This window comes from Salminus brasiliensis, chromosome 1 (assembly GCF_030463535.1).
Source record: "Salminus brasiliensis chromosome 1, fSalBra1.hap2, whole genome shotgun sequence".
Lineage (NCBI taxonomy): Eukaryota > Metazoa > Chordata > Actinopteri > Characiformes > Bryconidae > Salminus > Salminus brasiliensis.
In genome coordinates, this window is record NC_132878.1 from 27,498,347 (window position 1) to 27,522,111 (window position 23,765).

Genomic DNA, 23,765 nt, shown 5'->3' on the forward strand with positions numbered 1-23,765 from the left:
CTTATAAAGCCCCCCAACTGTGGAATAAACTTCCAGATAATGTTCGGTACTCAGACACAGTCTCAATCTTTAAATCTAGGCTGAAAACCCATCTGTTTAGTTTAGCTTTTGGTAATTAATGTTTCCCCTTAGATAAAGGTTGCAGGTCCAGGGGTTCGCGGATACAGAGTACTGGATACAGGAGATGCAGGAGCTGACGTCTTGCTACTTGCACACGATCACTCAGAATTGTGGGCGGTGGAGCAGATGGACGCTAGCGTTTCAGGGTGCTCCCGTGTCTGTGTTACCTTCTGGCTCTCTCCTTTTAATTAGTCAGACCTGCCGGTACTGCTTAACATTCTCTGCTGTCTATAAATCCATTCAGAACTAACTCTTACTACTAACTAACTCTCTGTCTCTTTACCTTCTCTGAGTAAATGGTCACCCACTCATCCAGCCCGACCTGCTGGAAGATTGCTTGCTGAGGTCCCCTCTACCTGTGTCAGACCAGCTACCACCTACCAGTTTGACCAGCAGGCCCCCCCACCACCACCCACGCCAGACCAGCGGCACACTCTGCTACCACGTCTACCTGTCTAATGACCATGTTAAAACCTAAATGGACTATTAACTATCTGCCACTATTAATATTACCACTATTAACTATCATTACTCTCATTACTCTGACCATTACTGCCATGACTATATGAAGTTATACTACACCATGATTATTATATTACGATTATGATCAGAGCAGTTCAACAGTAAAGATGGTTTGGTAACTTTTATCAATAATTTATAAATAGTTCTGACCAGAGGAGGATACATGGGTCCCCCATGTGAGTCTTGGTTCCTCCCAAGGTTTCTTCCTCCAGCTCTAAGGGAGTTTTCCTTGCCACTGTCGCTGTTGGCTTGTTCACTGGGGGTCTTAGGTTTTCATGTCTTTTTATGTTATTGATTTTTTTCTGTCTTTTACTAATTACTGATTGTGTAAAGCTGCTTTGTGACCAACAACAGTTGTAAAAGGAACTATACAAATAAATAAAATTTGATTTGATCAGCCGCCAGAGGCTGAAAGAATGCAATTGGCATTGCTCTCTCAGGGTTTAGCTGTTGTACTGGTGGTGGGGAACAATTTTCTCTGAGTGCGCTGGCTGCTTGAGAGGCGGTGGCTGGCATCACATGTGTCAGAGGAGAAATGTGATGGAGAAATATGTTCAACATCCTAATGTTGGCGCCATTGCTAGTGATCACGTGAACAGGGATTGGGTAATTGGCTAATTGAATTGTAATTAGAAGCTAATGTAAGCTAGTCATAATGTAAGTACAGGTTTCTAAACTGTAAACTTTAAACAAGTGGATGTTAAGCTAAAAGCTAACCTAGCCCACCGATCTCTTCAGCTAGCTTACTGCCATGCAATGAAGTGTGAAGGAATAATCACACTGTTTTTGCTACAGTGCCAATCAATGTGTTTCTTTCTGAGGCAAAATAACAGGCTTGTTGATTCTCTTCTAAAACTGCCTCTGACATAAAGCCTCTTTTTTTGCCCCAAAGAAAAAAGTCACTTACTTTCTATTTATTCATCAAAAAGCAACTTAAAATAGGTTTAAATATAGGTGACAGTATGCATATATGTGTCTCTGGCTCAAACAGGATTTATGGATTGGTGCTGCAGCAAACGCAAGTGTAAACGTTCATATAAGCGGTCAGCAGTTTATACATATGTGCATGTAGTCTTTAGTGAGCCCTAAGTTACACTAGTTAGTTTGGGACTATCATTAAGGACACTGCTGCATTAGCATGGTACTGGTTTGCAGTAAGATTAGAGTTTTGTGAGTTTATCTGTGTGACCAGAGTGTGTTTGAGTGTCATGGGATGACATGCCAAAATGTTCTAGGAAATAGCATCAGGAAATTGCTGCCTGCCTTCAAATGTTTGTGAGTGTGTCTGTGGGTTTGAGAAAGAGAGAAAGAGAGAAAGGAACAGCACGTAGGACAGCATTATTATTAACCATAAATATTGAAAAAGGGCAATGTGTGCCCATGCTTATCAGCGCTAAAACCCCCACATAGTGGAGTTGTGATATAACAACATTTTGGGAGAGGGACCAAGCCCCGAACTCCTCTTCCTGTCTCTCAAGCCTCCCCCCTTTCTTCCATCTCTCATCACACCAAACCACAGACCACAGAAAAGCAGATCCAAACTCTTGACCAAAAAAATTAAATATCAGGACAGGATGATTCCCTAAGTTAAGTGACAAGGTTTCCATGCTTCCCGGAAAATCTTACAACCTTAATATTTACAGACTGTATTTCCAGTCACGGAAACTCCTGACATATGAGAAAATGGCATTATGGACCGTCATTCTGGATATTAATGATATTAGAACTTCATTCTGGATATTAATGATATTAGAACTTCATTCTGGATATTAATGTTATTAGAGCTTGATTCTGGATATTAATGATATTAGAACTTCATTTTGGATATTAATGTTATTAGACCTTCATTCTGGATATTAATGATATTAGAACTTAATTCTGGATATTAATGTTATTAGAACTTCATTCTGGATATTAATGATATTAAATCTTCATTCTGGATATTAATGATATTCAATCTTCATTCTGGATATTCATGTTATTAGACCTTCATTCTGGATATTAATGATATTAGAACTTAATTCTGGATATTAATGATATTAGACCTTCATTCTGGATATTAATGATATTCAATCTTCATTCTGGATATTCATGATATTAGAGCTTCATTCTAGATATTAATGTTATTAGACCTTCATTCTGGATATTAATGATATTAGAACTTAATTCTGGATATTAATGATATTAGACCTTCATTCTGGATATTAATGATATTCAATCTTCATTCTGGATATTCATGTTATTAGAGCTTCATTCTAGATATTAATGTTATTAGACCTTCATTCTGGATATTAATGATATTAGAACTTCATTCTGGATATTAAAGATATTAGCATGTTATTATGCATTATGTTTTATGTGTGTAATAAAATCATGAATAATGAAGCTATAAAATAAGTAAAAGCTTTATATGTCTATTGTTAGGTTACCTCAGCATCTCTGTGTGGCATCAAGGTCAGCATCAATCAAAGTATAGTTGCCATGACAACAGCTCCTTGGATTGTGGGGAAAGCATTGAAATCTGTATTATTTTAAGGCAGAGGCAGTGTGTATGTGTGTGCATAGCTGAACTTTCCTATCAACTTTCCTTGACCCATCAGATCAAGGTAGCCCTTATGCCTAATGAAGCAAGCAGTGTGTGTGTATGTGTGTGTGTTTATGTGTTCAACCTTGCTTTCAAGGCAAATTTCCTTGTCCATAGAAGTGAGCAGTTGTCCACCTGTGTCCATTATGCAGTGGACAGCTGAAGCGAAGACAGCCATACCTTTCTTACTGTACCTACACAAATACACGCACACTATTCCTGTTGCAGCATGGCCCTGCATGTGTGTGTGCGTCCACTGCTCTCCACAAATGGACTCCGCCTGTTAAGCAAACCTTTGAGCGTGCGACTCCAACCCAAGAAGACTGAACTCCACAGCAGCAGGTAAGAACATTGCCTAAGGGCATTAAAGTGATAGTCTGGCTGAAAAGCAGGTTTACCTTACTCTTTTCTGTTCAGCCACGACTGTCTGAAGTTCCTACCTTTAGTTTCTGTCGTTACACTGGAGCTACAGGGACAATGTAGCTATCAAGTACTGGAAGCTTTTGCACACCTATTAGCAGGATGCAAACTGCATGCTTAAATCATCACACACTGCATATGTAGTTTCTGACACTATATAGGAGTCAAGTGGGTAAATCTGTATTTATTAGTGGTTGAGATAAACATGTTCAGAAGGGGGTTTGGTGTGAAGTTGTAATTAATTGTAGAGAAACTAGCCCCATTTTGATTTCTTAATGCTGGTGGAGAGGAACCTATGATGACCACAACACAGATATAGCCATTTATTTATTTAATATTTATTTTAATATATATTTTTAATTATTAATATTTAATATGTTTTCAATTTTGCCGTTCTTTCTTGAAAATAAAATTGTGACAATGGCAAAATATGAAGAATGAATAATGTGCTCAAGAATTAGATGCGTCCAGTCTACACTCACAAGGTTATGATGCAAATAGAGTTAACGGCTGATGATTGGTGTTAATGTCACTAGCTATGGGTCATTCAATTTCGACATTTCTGCCGTTTAATCGTGATTGTTGGCAATATAGGATTTAGCTTATCTTGTGTGTTAGCAAGCAAATTAAATGAAGAATGAACCTCAATTAGGAATACTTCACGATTGTCTCATCTGCCTGTTCAGTCTTCCCATATGCCAAATTGAGAGGGTCTGAATAATATTTATCGCACATTGCACAACTTGCACACTACAGTCATTATTTATTATCCTCTGTCTGTACTGTGTTGTCTGTCCGCACTTGTTTGTTTGTGTTGCACTTGTGTTTTGTATGCACTGTCTATGTTGCACCATGGTCCTGGAGGAATGTTGTTTCGTTTCACTGTGTACTCTGTATGTAGTTGAAATGACAATAAACCCACTTGACTTGACTTGATAATACTACTACTACTACTACTAATAATAATAATAATAAAAAGGTACAGTAATATTTCCAGCTTGTTTGATAAACTAGAGTTTGGTCTTCAGAACATGCTTACAATGTACAGCCCTCTGGTTGTGCATAAACACTAGTGTAGAGTTTAGTTTTTAAATTTCCTTTCATTTAGAGAATCATTGTGTGTAAGTGTAAGATCAACACAATGCTCATGCTCATTTCTGCATGTCATGAGTTTGCAAATAGATCAAATATTGCAAACATTTACAGGATAGCAGCTTGCTTTGGTCTTGGGGTTGAATACTGTTGGTACTTCATGCTGAACTGTTTGCTTTGCTGACCTTTACCGCATTTATCTGTGCTATATATTTAATATGCTATTGCAGCCTATTATTTAACTGCCTGGAGTTATTTTCAGGCCTGTTCGCTGGTCTTTGAAATGCATGCGCTAGGGTAACCAGAGTTTGATGGTGTTGTTGTATCGGTAACAAAAAATGCTTCCGTTGGAACCTTACAGGTAGCCTACAGACCAGACGGTTCTTGCTATGGAATGGTGCATGCTATGAAATGTAGTCCTGTATGCGCCACTGATTTTATTTACCAGGGAACCTATACCTACAATTATGTTACTACTACTAATTTTGGCACACAATACCCTGTATATATCCCTGTTCTATTAATATGCCTTAACAACACATTTTATATCCAAAGTATTCCTAAAACTATGGTAAAACAGTGTTTCAGGGACCAGACAGTGTAGCCATATTCATTTGGGCTAATGATTTCTTGAAAGGGGATTTTAGAGCCATTAAAACACTTGTTGTCTGCTTCCATTCACCACTAAGAACAAGGCTTAAAGAGCATAAAATGACATTTTTCATTAAAGGATTCCTTTAAAGTATTTTAGCCGTCACTACCTTGTTTCTTTGTACTTTCAGCTGCTTAAAAAATGGTTAGATCTTTTTTACCCATTTAATAACAGCCCTGATGAAAATACATTTCATTTTCCAGCTGATATTTAAACTTTTAAAACGGTGGCAGCAGAGGTCTGTTTAGACTTGTTGTCACTGTAGGAGAAAAGAGCATGACATTTAAGGAACAGGTGAAAAAGGACCTGTTGGTACTAAGAGTGCAGGCAATCAGAATATATATATATATATACACAGTGGGGAAAAAAACATTATTTAGTTAGTCACCAATTGTTAAAAAGATGAGAGGCCTGTAATTGACATCATAGGTAGACCTCAACTATGAGAGACAAAATGAGAAAAAAAAATCAGAAAATCTAATTGTCTGATTTTTTAAAGAATTTATTTGCAAATAACGGTGGAAAATAAGTATTTGGTCAATAACAAAAGTTCATCTCAATACTTTGTTATATATCCTTTGTTGGCAATGACAGAGGTCAAACGTTTTCTGTAAGTTTTCACAAGGTTGGCACACACTGTTGCTGGTATGTTGGCCCATTCCTCCATGCAGATCTCCTCTAGAGTAGTGATGTTTTGGGGCTGTCGGCGGGCAACGCAGACTTTCAACTCCCTCCAAAGGTTTTCTATGGTGTTGACATCTGGAGACTGGCTAGTCCCCTCCAGGACCTTGAAATGCTTCTTACGAAGCCACTCCTTTGTTGCCCTGGCAGTGTGCTTGGGATCATTGTCATGCTGAAAGACCCAGCCACGTTTCATCTTCAATGCCCTTGCTGATGGAAGGAGGTTTGCACTCAAAATCTCACAATACATGGTCCCATTCATTCTTTCATGTACACGGACCAGTCGTCCTAGTCCCTTTGCAGAGAAACAGCCCCAAAGCATGATGTTGCCACACCCATGCTTCACAGTTGGTATGGTGTTCTTTGTATGCAACTCAGCATTCACTCTCGAGTTGTGTTTGTACCAAACAGTTCTACTTTGGTTTCATCTGACCATAAGACATTCTCCCAATACTCTTCTGGAACATCCAAATGCTCTCTAGCAAACTTAAGACGCGCCCAGATATGTACTGGCTTAAGCAGGGGAACACATCTGGCACTGCAAGATCTGAGTCCCTGGCGGCGTAGTGTGTTACTGACAATAGCCTTTGTAACGTTGATCCAGGTTTCTGTAGGTGATTCGTGTGGTTCTGGGATTTTTGCTCACTGTTCTTGTGATCATTTTGACCCCAAGGGCTGCTGATCGAGGGAGATTAGCAGTGGTCTTGTAGGTCTCCCATTTTCTGATTATTGCTCCCACAGTATATTTCCTCACACCAAGCTGCTTGCCTATTGCAGATTCAGTCTTCCCAGCCTGGTGCAGGTCTACAATTTTGTTTCTGGTGTCCTTCGACAGCTCTTTGGTCTTCACCATAGTAGAGTTTGGAGTGTGACTGTTTGAGGTTGTGGGCAGGTGTCTTTTATACTGTTAACAAGTTTAAACAGGTGCCATTAATACAGGTAATGAGTGAAGGACAGAGAAGCCATCTTAAAGAAGAAGTTACAGGTCTGTGACAGCCAGAAATCTTGCTTGTTTGTAGGTGACCAAATACATATTTTCCACCATTATTTATTTTCTTTAAAAATCAGACAATGTGACTTTCTGAAATTTTTTTCTTATTTTGTCTCTCATAGTTGAGGTCTACCTATGATGTCAATTATGTCAATTCCCAAATGATGTCAATTCCCCACTGTATATATATATATATATATATATATATATAAAACAAACAGTTGACTCAAATAATTGTACACATGTATAATCCTAAGTGAACCTCAGAGAAGCAAGCAGATTACTGTAGAATACTTATCCTGTAAGTGACTGATTTGGACCCGGCTTCCTGTTTAGGATGTAATATTCTCGAGGATCACCTGTTTAATGCAGTGATAACTTCTTAAAATCTGGGCACGTCTCCGAGCGCAGTGGAAGAGGAGCTCTGTCTTCTATAATCCACAGCGATAATCTTTTATTTAACAGAGGAATTCAGTGGTGTGAGTCAGAGCGCAGTAAAACAGCCGGCGGATCAGACCGTGAGGTCCTTGGAGGACAGATAAGGAGCCAGAGAGGCAGATGTGTGTGTGTGTGTGTCAAAGACAAAGAGAGAGAGAAAAGGAGCAAGAACAAAGCAAAAAACAGAGAATGAAATGAATGGGCTACAGAAAAGCGTGAGGACAGAGTGAGATATGATGGATTAAAGATGAAGAGTGTGGTGGGGGAAAACAAATAGACCAGGGGAATAGACTGAAGGTGGAAAAGGTGAAATAGCGAACAGAGGAACGACAGATGAAAAAAGAGACAAGAGCTGATGTGGTAAAAATGTAGGAGTCTCTGTATGTATGTGTGTGTGTGTGTGTGTGTGTGTGTGTGAGAGAGAGAGAGAGAGAGAGAGAGAGAAAGATGGACATACACCTTAGCGCCCTCACCTCATCTACTGCGCTCTCCTTCTGTCTTCTTAGATATCTAACTGTCCAACTGTCTTTCTGTCCATCTGTCTGTTTGTCTGACCACTTATCTGTTAATCCCTCTGTCAAAACATTTGTGGCATTGAGGAGGGAGAGACGGGGGTTCAGCCTATGGCCACCTAGAGACGTTTAGGAGTACATGCTCCAGGTGATGTATGAGATGTAAGAGAGAGAATTGGAGGTGAGCACCACACATGAGAGCCTCACTGGACTGACTTACTGTGTACCTCCCAGTACTGCCTTTAGGGTCTTCATTATTTTGGGTGTTGGTAAAGGGTTGGTTGAATAAAGGCCATTTTGAGTTTCTGTAAGTCTTGCGTCTGTGTTGTGTCTGTGTTGGGCTCAGGGCTATGACACCATGGCCTTGTCCCTTTCCCCAAGGGATGTGGCACACAATTATATTAGTTTGTCCAATTACTGTGAAAATGGAGCCTGTGAAAATGGAGGGGCTGTGTAAAATATGGTTGCAATTCCTAAATAATTTCTTCTTTATTTTTAGTTTAACCCCTTGAATTAAAGCTAAAGTCTACACTTTGATCACATCTCTATTACCCAGGGATGTTAAATCCGTTGTGGTGTACAGAAGCAAACTGAATGCTCAAAGAGTTATTTGACTAATTAGAAGCCTTTTTTGGTGCTCTAGCAAAGGTTCTATAAAGAACCATCTGCAATACATTTCTTTTATACTTGGCAAACCTTTTAACCCGTTAGGAGTTTGAGGTAAATCTGAAGTTGTTTTATGAACCTTTCCCTGGTGTCAGGCTGGGTCATTCAGACTGACTGACTGCTCATATGGGTGAACAATCGAGTGGTGTGTAATTGCACCTCAGCTTCTAAAAATCCTTCACAGATCCAATTATAGGCAACAATGAAAGCATGTATAGAGTGGAAGGTGCAACATCTCTCATCTTGGAGCTGTCGCAGAGGCGGAACTGCCATTAGATCCACTGGGAGGTCTCCCCTAACCCCCCTCTCGCCCCCACCCCAACTCCAGGCTGATTACAGCGCCAAAGGAAGAATTTGAGAGCTCAACACTGCAAAAGCTGCAGAAATTGTAAAAAAAAAACAACAATGGGTAATTGAGCCTTGTCATCTTTTTCTATTTTGTCATCTTTTTCATCTTTTTCAGTGTCTATTTTCTGCTAAAACTGATGAAACGAGAACATCCTGGTCTTCCAGCATTATGCCACTTTTTTCTGACTACATAGTCCAGAGAAAACTTTAGCAGGTCACCCAGTGTCACTGGAAGTATCCTTTATTTTGGCCACCTTCCTAATATATATAGATATCTTGCATACACTTTAAGTCTTATATGTTGAGAGGTGGATTTGCTGCCAGAACCACAGGTAAATGGTGCACACACCCCTGTCCATGTGATGAAAAAGAAAACAGGACTCATTGTACCAGCTCACTTTCTTGCATCGCTCCGAGGTCCAGTTCTCAAGTTTGTGTGTGCATTGTAGGTGCATTATCAGCCAGGAACAGGGATTAGCATTGATGCTCTAAACGGTCTGCAGTTACTCAGGCCCAAACACAGCAGGGGGCAGTGTGCTGTGTGTTGTGGCATGTTCCTCCTGTAGCCATCATTAAATATTTCTGTGACATGCGCCCTTTGTGAACTAATGAGCCTTAGGTGCCTGACACCCTGTTGCCAAATCATGTTGCCGTCATCTTGAAGCAGACTTTCACTATAACGAAATGGCCCTGGTCAAAGTGGCTAAAAATGTATGTGCTGGCCTTTGCTGGCCTTTATGCTACACCAGCCACTATTGACCCCACTACTTTGTGGTTATTGAACTGTTGAGATGCCTCTGTTGGGCCCTTGAGCAAGGCACTTAACCCTTTGTGCTCAAGTCATGCTTTTGCATGGCCGACCATGCGCTCTGGCCCTGGCTCTTAATGCTGGGATATGTAAGGAGAAGCGTTTTTTTCATATGGCAATAAAGGGTGTGTTGACATCCTAATGTACTGACAGAGATTGGATCTATACCTTTGTATATTTTAGAAGATCTTAGCTTAGCTTAGTGTGTGTGCGATGTAGAATCTTACATATAATGAATTCATGTTGAGCACAGATAGAAAAGAGTGCACCTGATACTAGCTCTTTTCTCATGAACCGTCTTCATTTCTTTGCTTATTAACACTATCTAGCTGTGCAGAATCAATTTTGTTATCAACGAGTGAAATTAATCATTTCATAATATGTGGCAATGACAAGAAATCATCCAGGATATTAGACTCTGGCAAATATGGAAAGGAGTGCAAATTTAATGCTTTTAATACCAAATATATGTAAATGAGCTGTTGGTTCATTTAGTATGGGTAGTCCTCTCTTGCCCCTTATTCAGAAAGCTGGTGTGACAAAAACAGTTAACATGCTTGATGTTGGCTGTCTCATGACATTGGCCTCTACAGTCCTGAGTGTTCGTCCTGTAAAATGTGTAATTCTGATGTTGATTAGTTAGAACCAAGCCTACACTGTGACACCTGGCACCTTGGACTCACTAACTAAGCCAATGGAAGCTCTCAAAGGTAAAAGCTAAACGCTCTAAACACAACAGAGCAGACTCTTGATTTTGCTCTCAGACATGGGAGTCTTTGCCATCTACAGATGTGTCAGTATGGCAGCAGTACTCAAACCTGTACTGTAAGTGGCACTAAGCCAGTGTTAGCTTAGCTAGGCAACAAGGAGCTCCAACACAATTTATCAGGTTTTCTGTTCCTTCAACACCAGGCCCTGGACTTCACTCCCTTAGATTTATTCTTAAAGGTGTCATATTACTTCCCTTTTTTCACATGCTAATACAGTTCCATGTGCCCTTAATGAAATGTCAAGGTAAAACTATCACAAAGATCAAACACTGCAGCTCTGTACCGAGTGGCAGTTCCTGTTCCTTTAAATTGCCAAATTACAGAAAGACATAAAGCACTTCCCGCAGCACAGCATGCTAATGTTGCTAACCCCAGTGCTGGCTGTGATTTGTGCTAGTCTGTGTAACTCACAACAGAGCTTAACTCTTACCTCCAACATAACGCCAGTGGGTCTGGGGCCTGCAAGAAATAAAATGGCGCCTTCACAAAGATATTGGGTGGAACTAGTCTGATGGGGATGTTAAAATTATAATGAGGCTCTCAGTGACATATGAAGGGGAGCAAAAGGGAATAGTAAATATAGTAAATTCTCCAAAATAGTAAATTCTCTCTTTGTATATTGTGCTGTACTGTGTTTTCGTGGTGAGCAGTGTCAGGCATGTCGAGACAAATCCCACATATAACCTGGTGTTCTGGTGGATGAAAGCTCTTTTCATTCATCTTCTGCTTCTGAGAGGTCATCATCCTCTCCGTAACCTCCAGCCTGTCACTCAGCAGCACTCAGTGTGAATTCCCTGCACTCTATTCCTGTCATTCTCTTGTTATTAACTTGTGTTTTCTGGGCAGGAGATTTCATTCCCTTAAACAATTACTGACATGCAGCAGCCAGCACTGGATCTCCCTCAGGATTAAAATGCTACCTCCTTCCTCGAAAAAAAAAAACAATCTGAGGAGAAGAGACTAAAACCATTGGAAACTCTGCAATCAGTGGCTGTGCCAGGATTCCAGAACATCCCAGAGGAAAGAAGTATTGAAGTTAAGATCTCCTCCTAGTCTCATTATTTCTACTTATTTGAGACCAGTGTGAGACGTGAGCAATTTTCTCCTGTTTCTGAAATGTTCTCAGCTCCTGAGGAACAGCCCTTGGGTTTTTTCACTGTGATCAAACTAAGGTCTCACATGATCAGTCAAGATGTAAGACAAGAGTGTGACGCATTTCTTATAAATCTCAGAGATCTCATTCTTTTCTCATCACAGTGTCCAGAACCCCTCACTGATGTTGATGATGTTGGTCTCCTCTTTTCTCCTAAGGGGTGTTTCAGGAGAAAGATTTCAGAAACCGGAGGAACAACTGGATAAGAAAATACATTTCACCAGATTCAGAATTTGATGATTTTGTACAGTACAGCGGCATCTTGATTCAATACATTTCAAATGCCATATAAATATGTTACATAAATGCTTATATTTCTTTTTAGTGGATCAGAGCAGTCCATGCTTTAAAAGAACAATATCTGAAACAAAGCCTATGCTGTAGTGATTTCCCAATCTAACACTACAGCCAAAAAACAGCCTCCACAAGCTAGCCACCATACAATGACACAATACAACAATGCAGTACAATTCAATACAATGTGATGCAATACAGTGCATCACATCAGCATATAATACAACATAATAATACAGTGTAATATATATTTTATATGCTACAATACGTTTTTATATGCTGTGATATGATTTGATACAATATGATGCAGATACCCTAGACTGCAATACTGTATGCTGCGTTTTGATACGCTGTAATATGATTTTATTTGCTGTGATACATTTACAAACAGTATGCTGTGATGCAGTTCAACAAAATACGATGCGCTGCGACAGGATACAATATGATTCAACACAATTCCATATTCTGTAATATGATTCAATAAGCTGTGAGAGAAAATATGCCTCATCTCTAACATTATTTTCATATGATTTCAGCTTAGCAAATGGTTGTCTTACTCCTTTGTCTCTATGGAGATCATCTGCCGATCTGAAGTGGCAATACAATTAACCCTTAAACATGACAATCATTACATCAATAAACTTGTCGACACTAAAGATCCTGACTCCTGAATGTGCCTCCTGTATGCCGAATTTCTAACAGCTGAAACATGATTTGATAAGCTGTATGATGTTTAAAATGTGATATGATATGGAGTGGTGCCATACAATTTCATATGCTGTGATATGATTCAGTATAATACAACACACTGTGATACGATTGGAAACAAAATAACATTTGATCTGCACTGTGATGAATGTTTTTGTGGGCGAATGCTCTTGTGGAGGGAGACGTGAACAGTGGATAGCTACTTGCCCCAATCTTCTGTAAAGAAAACATGCTGTGAGTATGGTGCAATGAAGACCATTTATTGGGCAGGGGAGCCCAACACTCCTCACAGTCTCCACATCACAGTGGGTAGAACCTACAGGCTACAACCTAAAGCTAACCACCAACGTGTGTACCTGTTCTGCTCAATTCTCCCCCTGTGTGTACTCTCTAGTGCACGTGACTAACCTAAGGCACTTAAAGTGACCGTTACAACTGCAGTGCAATATGGTACAATATGATGTGTTGTGAATAACATGCAGTTATACAATACAACAGAATACAGTGCCATACAATATGATGCAATATCACACATAATACAATATACAATACAATACAATACACTGGTATACAATCTGATACCGCACAATACTATGTGATAAAAGCTGATATGCTGGGCTATGTCGTACTGCAATATGCCTATTAACATTATCTGCGTATGGTTATGTACTTACAGCAGCTGATACATACATAGGTCAAAGATTTCACATTTTTTGCACACTTTAATTAAAGCAGGTTGTTCTGTGTGGACCCAGTATTGATTACTTCACAAACAGTACTGTAAATGGCATTTCTTTGAGACGTGTGTGTTCAGTTCCTTAGGGTCCAAGGTGTTGTTACACTTTGTCAATCAGTCTGGATCAAAGACGAGTGTAAGCGCGGCTGAGGGAGAATCTCTGCTGGACGTGGTCATCAACAAGAACCTCAACATTGATGGCTTCGGTACGCTAATTCCAGCTTATTCCAGCTTATTCCAGATCAATTCATTGGTGTTGCAGTGCTGTACTCTAACACATTATACCCTCTTCAGTATTGTACACTCAGAAATTGTTAACTGTGTTTCTTCTGAAATCTGGGGTATTGACAGAAATGGCAGAGGTACGCAAGACCTATATTTACATAAAAGTCCAAAAGTTTCTAGCTCCATTTTTAGTTATATAAGTTAGGACATCATATGCCCTAATAGCTGGTATTTTCCCCCTTGGCTGAAATGTCAGTTAACATCACGTTTCCTATAATGATCTACTAGTCTGCAGTTATACAAAACAGGCATCAACTGGGAGCAAATCATTCCCACTCCTCCATGCAGAATTCTTTCAGCTGTGTGATGTTTCAGCATTAGTTTTTAGATGATTGTCTCACATTTTCCTCAAGCTCCCTCTGATACTATAAAGAATTCCTAGTGGTTTTTATATTGGAGAGCTATCTCAACTATAGCCCAACTATAGAAATTAGCTCCAAACCATGACACTTCCACCTCCTTGCTTCACAGTTGATCTGGGTTCTTGTGCTCAAACGCTGTGTCTGCTTTATGCCAAAAATGTCCTCTGTAACTCTGTCCAAATAATTCATCTTTGGATTCATCTGTCCAAAGCACATTGTTCCAGATATCCTGGTCTTGGTCTAGGTGTTCTCTGGAAAACATTAGTTTTGATCTGATTCTTTTTCTGACAGCAAGAGTTTCCTCCCTGCACACCTCCCACGAAGACTTTAGCTTTGGCAAGAGCTACCTGTAGATGCTGTGATTACATTTTAAAATTGTTGGAGACTTCTTTACAAATTCTGTAGTCTGCTGTTGGACCATAGTTGCTAAGATGGCCTGACCTGCACCGTAAAATGCACACTGTGAAATGTACAATAATTTGCAGGCAGCAATTAGCTAGTAAGTGATTGTAGTAAAGTTTGCAGTATGCATACTGTACATTTAATCACAGTACATTTAAAACACTATCATTTTCATAACAGTAAAAACCACAGCACTGTAACTGTTATTTCAGCAATAATCACAGCACTACAACTGTTATTACAGCAATAATCACAGCACTGTAAATGCTATCCCTTTTTTATCAAAGCAAATATTAGACTACTTTAGAAGGCATAACTGTATTCATTTTAACACTGTATATTATAAACAGTAAACTAATTATATACTCTGAAATGAAGACACTTTTTTGTCACAAAACATGACCTATCGTATCGTTTTCAACATTTACATTTTTTTAAATACATTAATACATTAAATAGCTCAGAGCAGCCATTTTTAGTTACTGACTGGTTTTAAGAGATTGGTGAGAACACTGATGACATATTTACATCTGTCAATGCCGTCCAATCAGATTTAGAAATCTGCTTCTCATGCCACTGAAAACCCCAGCCTTCATCACATCACTTATCATTAACTCTACTGAACTGGTGAAGCTGATTAGCTAAACAAATCAGTATTAACCTCTATTAGTTCACTAGGCAGATGTGTTTGACTGCAGTAATTACAACAGTGAGAAAATGAGACATCACAATTTGACCAGACTGTTTCATGAAATTCAGTAAAGCTCTTAGGTGTATCTGACAGAGCAGCCCTAAATACACACCTCTGACAATTCTATTTCACAGACACATAACAACAGTAATCTGGGCTACATACCGGCTGAGCAGTGTGCGAGTGTGTTAAAGGTTATCTGTCAGCATGGTTCATCACATGAAATAGCTTAATAGATTTCACAATGATTATTCGGGAAAAAAATTATTACAGAACCAAAGCTCAGCTCTGTTTAAGTTTCACACAGTTTTCATAGATTCAGATTCATTAACAGCAGCATTCAAGATCAGCACATAGATCAAGTAAAGCACATAGACTTCCGACATCTACTTAAGTACAGTAACTAAGTACTTATACTTCCTTACTTGCCACCTCTAGGTGTTAATTGGGAGTTTGTTGCCATTTGCTGGGAAGGCCTCTGGGAAGGCTTCACATTAAATGTTGAAACATTGCTGTGAGGAGCATTTGCATTAAACCACATTAGAGAGCATTATTGAGATCAGGTATTGACGATGGATAATGGATGTTTTGGCACTCCTACTCATCCCAAATGGATAGAATGGAGCTCCATCACTCCAGAGTTCCACTACTCCACTGGGGGGCTTTATTCCTCTTTAGCCTACGCTTGGCATTAGGCACTATGTCCTTTGGCTCCTATGTGCCTGTTCTATTGGTCAGTGATTTTCTAAGCAAATCATACAGGCTTTATGTAACTGAATGCCTGTATCAGGAAAGGTGGCAGCCCAAAGTAGCTGAACTCACTCGTTAGAAGCACCGGCCAGACTGCTTTGGATATGCAGTGTTTCCAACATATCTAGTTGAGCTGGTAAATCTGATCTAGAACTGCAATAAAAGTCAACAACACCTGTGTATGTGTGTGTGTTAGGTGCATGTGAAGGCACCCTGGCATGTTCCACCTGTCACCTGATATTTGAGGACAGTGTGTATGAGAAGATGGATCCGATAGCAGATGAGGAGATGGACATGCTGGACTTGGCCTATGGACTCACCAAAACGTAAGAATCTGATTGTCTAATCTTAAGGCGAGGAGGATATTTAGGTTACTTCTACTCCAAACAGCAGAGTAAATCTTCTGTAAGGGGTCAGCTTGACCTACTGCCACTCTTACGTTTTTTCCTCTCCGCTTGGGTCCATTCCCTGTTTGTCCCGTGACATTATTAGTTCAATTTACTCATGAATATTCATACTGACCTTTTAGAAAGTAATATTTTAAGACAGTTGAAGACCCTTTTAGAGAGGTCAGGGTGTGACCTCAAGCTGGCTATCAGCTCAGTGTCATCAAACTTGGTATTCTGCCGCTTGTGTCACTGTATGTGCCCATTCATCCTTGGGTTGCCAGGTATTCAACACCTCCATTTTGAAAGTGCTTCAAACATCATGTACCCTGCAAATTCATAACTTCCACCCACAGCTGATTTTTCCAAACTGCCCTTAAAAGGCAGGAAAGTCTGGCAACCCTACTGGGTAAAAAAACACCAAGTTAAAATGCATGATAAGAACAGTGTAGTGATTCTGGTTGCCATAGTTACCATACAGCTTAAAACTCATCATGTTTTCACACTCTCGTCGCAGTTTTCAGACTGATATAGCAGTTTCACAGTCATGGCTTTGCTCATGCTTGGTTCTGGTATTGCAGAGACGTTGCACTCGCAGTTGGCCACTGTGCTCGTAGCTCTGTGCTAGCCATTGGTGTCTCGCATGCTTGAACAGCTTTTCTGAAGTGTTGGATTGCCATTGTTTTTTTCTGACCTATTAGGTCACGGCTGGGCTGTCAGGTGACCGTGGAGCGCTGGATGGATGGAATGACTGTCCGAGTGCCACAAGGGATTAAGGATCAACGAGAGACACAGGAGGCCATGAACAAGCAGTGACACATACTCACAAACAGAGTATAATGTAATTCTTTAATTGAAGGCTAATTTCATAATGACATGCATTAAAGCTTTAAATAACAAAAGCCTACTTGAATATGTATGAGTAACTTGAAGCAGTAGATGCAAGATGACATAATTAGTTTTAGGTAGTAATTGACACAATTGAAATAAGGGCCCTCAAACTAAAGGGTCTTTATTAACAACTGATTTAAACCTACATAAATATTTATAAACACTTACCCCAGCAAGTCATGAAATCTGTCACTTTTGATGCAATTTCACCACCAGTTTTCAAATACACTGTTATATATAATAAGAATTCTTTATTCTTAAGAATATTTTAAAGAATAAAAAATATTTGAAAGAATAAAAAATGCACTGGACATAATCATGTCATATAATATGCTATTTATACTTGTTAGAATCCTGATCTTTGTTTGGTGTGAGTCATCTGCCTACATCAATAATCTCAAGGAAATGATTCAGTGTCTAAATCAATAACACAATTAGCACTTTCTATTTCCAAACAAGCGCTTCATTAAATGCTGTTTACTGTAAAAGCCAGTTTTCCTTCCTCAAGATCTTTTTAAATATAATTATTTACTAACTTTTAAACAAAAGCTTAATAACATTTTTTTTGTAATTCTCAGTGGTTTTATTGTAATGTTCTGTGATTTATCACCATGCACACAAATCTAAACATTTGATCTTTACTTAAACAATAATAAGAGATACCTTTTGTAAAATGTAAATAATAGAAACCCTCTTGATTGGCTAGAGATCCTTTGCTCTTTGGTGAGATCCAAAGAGCTTTCTAAGGCCTCCAGAAAGAAGATCGTAGATCCAATGAATCTAAGGAGGGATTTTAAAAGATCTCAAAATAATTTAAAATCAGCCAAAAAATAACTGCCGACATGGCCAGGTCAGACCATCTCAGCAAGTTTAGTCCAACATCACAAAATGCATAATGTCTCCAACAATCGTCATCACCGGATCCACAAGTAGCTCTTGCCACAGGTGAAGTCAAAGTACAGCATCTACCATCAGAAAGTGACCACATGAGAATTTCATGAATGAGGTGTAAAGAGGAAACCCTTTCTGTCAAAAAACAAAACAAAAACAACATAAGAGCAAGACTAAAACAGAGAACACCTAGACAAAGACTTTTCAGAGAACACCTAGACAAAGACTTTTCAGAGAACACCTAGACAAAGACCAGAACATCTGGAACAATGTGGACAGTTGAATCCAAAGTTGAAAAATTTGGACACTGTAACAGAGGACATTTTTGGCATAAAGCAGACACAGCATTTAAGAACGAGAAGCCAGATCAACTGTGAAGCAAGGAGTTAGAAATGTCATGGTTTGGGGCAGTGTTTCTGCTAGGAATCCACTAGGAATTCTTTATGGTCTTTATTGAGAGGGGGCTTGAGGACAGTGTGAGACCATCTGCCTAAAAACTAAAGCTGAAACATCACACAACTGAAAGAATTCTGCATGGGGGAGTGGGAAAACCTTTCTCTCAGTTCATGTCAGAGACTGGTATTATTATTATAGGAAACATGTAACTGAAAAAGACATTTCTTTCATTTTATTAGTTCTATCCATCTCTTAATATTGTTGAAACTGGAATCATATATATATATATATATATATATATATATATATATATATATATATATATATATACTGTATATATATATATATATATATATATATATATATATATATATATATATATATATAGTTTTATGACCTTTTTCACATGACATGCACAGCATAATGACTGTTGGTTATTCCAAGAACGCCTGCATCCTAGAGCTGTTTTTAGTGTGATTATAGATAACACTGAGTCAGATACCAAATAAGCAAATATATTAGAGATTACTGAACAACTCTATTGAGTTAGACATAGCCTCATAGCTACAGTGGTGAAACCAAAGAAGCACCAAAAATGTCTTGGCCTCAAGAGAAGTTTTTGTTTGGTTTGAGTTTGACTTATTGCAGAATGATGAACACAAACAACATTCACTACAGACCCTTTATTTGTTATCTATACACCTATCCGGCCTCCATTTCCTTTCATGGTCTTTTCAATAAAGCTTATTTGATCTGTCACTCAGTCACACGCACACATACACACACAAGCCAATCCTCTTCTGCCAGAGTGAATTACTCATCGCCTAGAGGAAGTGGCAATTTCAGAAGAGGGGGAGAGACTTCAGCACACGCACACGCACGATAACCAAAACAGAGTGCCTTGCCTGGTTTAATACTATTTACTTTAATTCCATAAATGTAGGGCACTCATTATCTTTCTCCATTTCAACTCCATTTCAGGCACGGGTACTATGCTTTTATACATTGGGAGGATGGGGGAGGAAGGGGCATCAGAATGTTTTGGAATAATAAAAAAACCTGTGTGGAGTTAAATGTAGAGGGCCACATTAAATGGTTCTGTCTATATAATATAGTCCTAAATAATCAAAAAGAAAATATGTGCTATTTAAAGTCATATCCACTACATGGATAAAGGATTGGGAAACCTGTTCATTCATTGTTTCTTCCAAACTCAAGTGTAATAAAAAAAGAGTTTATCCTGCTTTTGCAGGACTAACTGCAGTTGGATTTGATTTGCATAATTGACTCACCACCCCATGTTCACCACCCCACCCCACCCGTATCCCCTCAAAAAACTACATTTCCATTGTTGTGATAAATTTTTACTGATGATACAGATTTTACACACCATATATTTTGCTTTTCTTTTCAGCCCATCAACCGCCATACATAACACAATACATCCTAAAATGTTAGCTGACACCACCCCCCCCCCCCAAAAAAAAAACAAACAACAAAAAAAAACCCAACTATATTTGCAGTATGTTCTCAGACTAATGAATCCCAGTGTTAGGGTTCTTTAGTAAAGGCAATGAGTAAAGAGTCATAACACTCAACAATGCATAACATATCAACAAAGCTGAAATGGTTCTTTGCCTGATTGAAGGGCTTTTTTCTACAATGGAGAGCATGTATACCGTTCTATATGGCTCTATATTTCACCAAAAAGGGGTTCCACTATTGCAGTGAGTTAAATAACCCTTTCTCAGTCTCATATAAGCTTGTTTTTTTCTGCAAGATGGAGTAGATGGAAGATAGTAATTGAATTTGAATGAACATACAAGTATTCACACACAGGCGCACACACACTTACTTATGCATGGTCACATGCAACCATGCACACATATTCAGACAAGAATGCATAAAGCACTCACACACACACAAACACACACACACACACACACACACACACACACACAAACACACACACACATGCACACGCATTTACATATTTTTTTCATTTTCTTCATTTTCTCCAGGTGCAACACCAAAATCAGCAGACATGCTTTACAAACACACTGCAGATAAACCAATATGTGTGCATTAACAGACTGATATAATGAAGACTGAATTAAATGCAAGAATTAAAAAATTAAATAAAACTATGAAATAAAATAAATAATCAAATCAGGGATGGTTCATTTTACCCACACCATCTGTCCAAATGTTTGTGGACATGCCTTCTAATGAATGCATTCAGCTAGTTTAAGTTGAACCCATTGCTGACACAGATGTGCAAATACACACATATCTGGTCTAGTCTCTGTAGAGAAGTACTGCAAATAGAATAGGATTCTCACAAGCAGATCAACATGAACCTATTGACATCATGGCTAACACACACACACACACACATTTATATATATATCTACAGTATGTATGTGTGTGTGTGTTTGTGTATGTGTGCCTATATGACTACAAGTGTTGACTTTTAGTAATGCTCGAGAAAAGTACAAATCTCCCACTGGGAAATTTGGAGCGTATGTGTTTTCTGACACTGTGTGATTTACTGTTAACTAGATTACTTATAATCTACACATTATCTATACAAACTTTGTTTACAGTTTAATGCTTTATACCACCACTTTAGCCATTTGTTAGTGACTGTTTGAGATTACTGAACAACTCCACATGGTTTGAAGAGCGTGTGTGATGATGTAGACATGCAGTTAGTGCCTTTCTAAGTGGAGGAGTACAAGCTTCCTCTATGTTTGAGATAAATTAGATTTGTAGCTTCAGTGTAAAACTGCTTCAAACCCCTAAAACATTATGGCTGATCAACTACATTGGAGGCACTTCTCTTTGCTAGACAAGTCAAATCAAATTAAGTTTATTGTCACATAGTGAAAACACAAACATGTACAATATAGAAATACAGAAATTTTTACTTACTTACTATATATATATATATATATATATATATATATATATATATATATATATATATATATATAATTTACACTATACATAAATTATACAAACTCTCTATGTACTGTCATTTTAAGTGATCTGACAGCCTGGGTGAAAGAAAATATGCCTTTGGTATATTACAATAACTGTAAGTATTTTTGTTATAGACAATAAGTTATTATAAGGCATGAAGGTTGTACATTGTGGCCAAGTCCTCAACTGGTGCAGTGTTTCTGAAGACCTTAGACCTTTCTGGCGAGACATCTAGGAGAATATTGACCCCTCTCTTGGGGTATTTGACAAACTGACACCCAGTCAAAGCGAGTGTCACACACAGTCTGTCAAATACTCAAAGAGAAGAGTCTAACGCACCGTGACGAAGGAGGAAGAGGGAGATCTGTGAAGATAAAAAAAGAAGTGTTAAACACTCAGCACACTCCTTCTCTATCACTCGATCGCTGGCCTGCTTTGGCACAGCTACAACACTAACTCGACTTGTTCAGCACTGCACATTTTGAGCTTTTTGGGGTGGTGGTGGTGGGGGGGATTGACTCTTGTTTTTCTTTCTCTTCTGAAGCTCAAGCTCAAATCAAGAAAGAGTGAAAAGGGAAAAGAACAGAATAAGAAAATGGAAATAAAATGAAATAAAAATCAGCCCTTAAGATAGCAATTCATACTAGAGACAACTAAATCGTGCACAACTCACATTTTAGCTTTACTGCCCTTGGCACAATACAGTACAATACAAAAGATAGTGGGTATAATGTAGAAACAATCATAGGTATGCAGTTTAAGGGGTCAAAAATGAAGAAGAGCAAAAATAGAATACGTGCAAAATGTAAATGTAATATTTTTGAAATCCAAATTTCTTAAACACTTCTTATCAGCTTTTAAACTTCTGCGATTTATACAGTTTCTCCATTTAGCAACACACAGAGTTTCTGCTTTCCTCTTTTTCCTTTCCTATTTTTAGTAATTCATGCTCTTTTCTATGCAGTGAAGTACCGCTTTATCTCCCTATTGTGACTTAAATGGATTAGATATACTTAGATGAACCCCTTTTGCTCTCGTTTTACTATTTAGTTCTTAATCTAATGATTACCCCTTAAACTATTCAGTTATTATTACTATTATAGCACTATGTAATTTGTGTATGTATGTAGGTAGTTTATAAATGAATGAGATAGTAGGTAGAGGTAGTTTTCTGGTTCCACCTACAAACCATCAGCGCATGAGCTTCAAATATATTTAAAATGCTATTGTTTTCAAACCTGCATATTGTTTGCAACCTCCAGCATATCAATAGAAAGGAATCCACCCTTCTCCTCAGTTATCAATTTTAGTCATGAACATTTAGCTCCTGATTTCTTTTCTGCGTATAGTCTCATTCTGTGGTGTTGGTCCCACCTCTCACTGTGGAGCTTTTGCATTTTATTGTAAACCAGAAATAGAAGAAGAGAGCCTAACACCCTTCAGTTCCTGTGCTGAGAGATTGCTGGATGGACTATGAAGCTTTTAGATGTTTGCTTCTTCTCATTATTTCACAGTTTTTACTCTTACTTTAGGTTAATGTCTTGCTACTGTACACACATCAGTAGATGTGTGTATCTATATGAGAGCGTTGAAGTGTGGGCTTCTTAGAGTTTAAGAGATTAAGAGATTACCCCTCCATCTCTGTAGGTCTTCTAATCTGTGCGTTTGCAAGATTTGCTCACCTTTCCTGAGCTCCTTGTGTAGGCCATCGCTCTTGTACCGGTGGATGCTGGAAGGTCTGGCATGCAGCGTGGACATGTTCGAGGGTGTGTGAGAGAATGTGTAAGACTGCATGTCTGTGTGTCACAGAGTGGTGATCGTTAATAAGATGCAGAAGCCGAAGAGGAAGTAGAAATAAGGAAGATAAGAAAGGCGCAAGAAACCAGGAAATATCTGGAGCTGAAATGACAGTGCTGTGTGTGTGTGTGTGTGTGTGAGTGTGTGTGCGTTTGTGTGTTACTTGTGACAAGGCTCTTGTGAAATGCTTTTTTAAAAAAAGAAGGTTTGACTCGAGTTTGCAAAAGCAAGCCACAAACTGTCCCGCCAAAGGAAAGCTTAAGTTCACGCTGTGGCTGGATGCTTCAGGGTGTGTGTGTATGTGTGTGTGTTGTAGCGTAAAACCTTACACCGCCACTATCTACTTTTGTTACTTTTGTGACTTTTGCAAAAGACTTAAATGATGCATCTGAATGCACACACATGCAGGCCTCACCCTCTGCACACCAGCAGCT

The 23,765-nt window shown here is 38.8% G+C and overlaps 1 protein-coding gene and 1 long non-coding RNA gene across 2 annotated transcripts; one reads left to right on the forward strand and one right to left on the reverse strand.

Annotated features, from left to right (window-relative positions):
* Window positions 1-3,455: 3,455 nt before the first annotated feature.
* Window positions 3,456-17,187, forward strand: fdx1b (ferredoxin 1b). Its single transcript, XM_072694397.1, has 4 exons — window positions 3,456-3,568; window positions 13,574-13,701; window positions 16,182-16,311; window positions 17,073-17,187. The coding sequence occupies exons 1-4, from the start codon at window positions 3,456-3,458 to the stop codon at window positions 17,185-17,187; spliced, it is 486 nt and encodes a 161-aa protein (XP_072550498.1).
* A 4,218-nt stretch (window positions 17,188-21,405) lies between these two features.
* Window positions 21,406-23,342, reverse strand: LOC140574553 (uncharacterized). Its single transcript, XR_011980742.1, has 2 exons — window positions 23,217-23,342; window positions 21,406-21,898 (listed from the first exon to the last, which is right to left on the reverse strand). It is a non-coding gene; the product is annotated as an uncharacterized lncRNA (long non-coding RNA).
* Window positions 23,343-23,765: the final 423 nt, after the last annotated feature.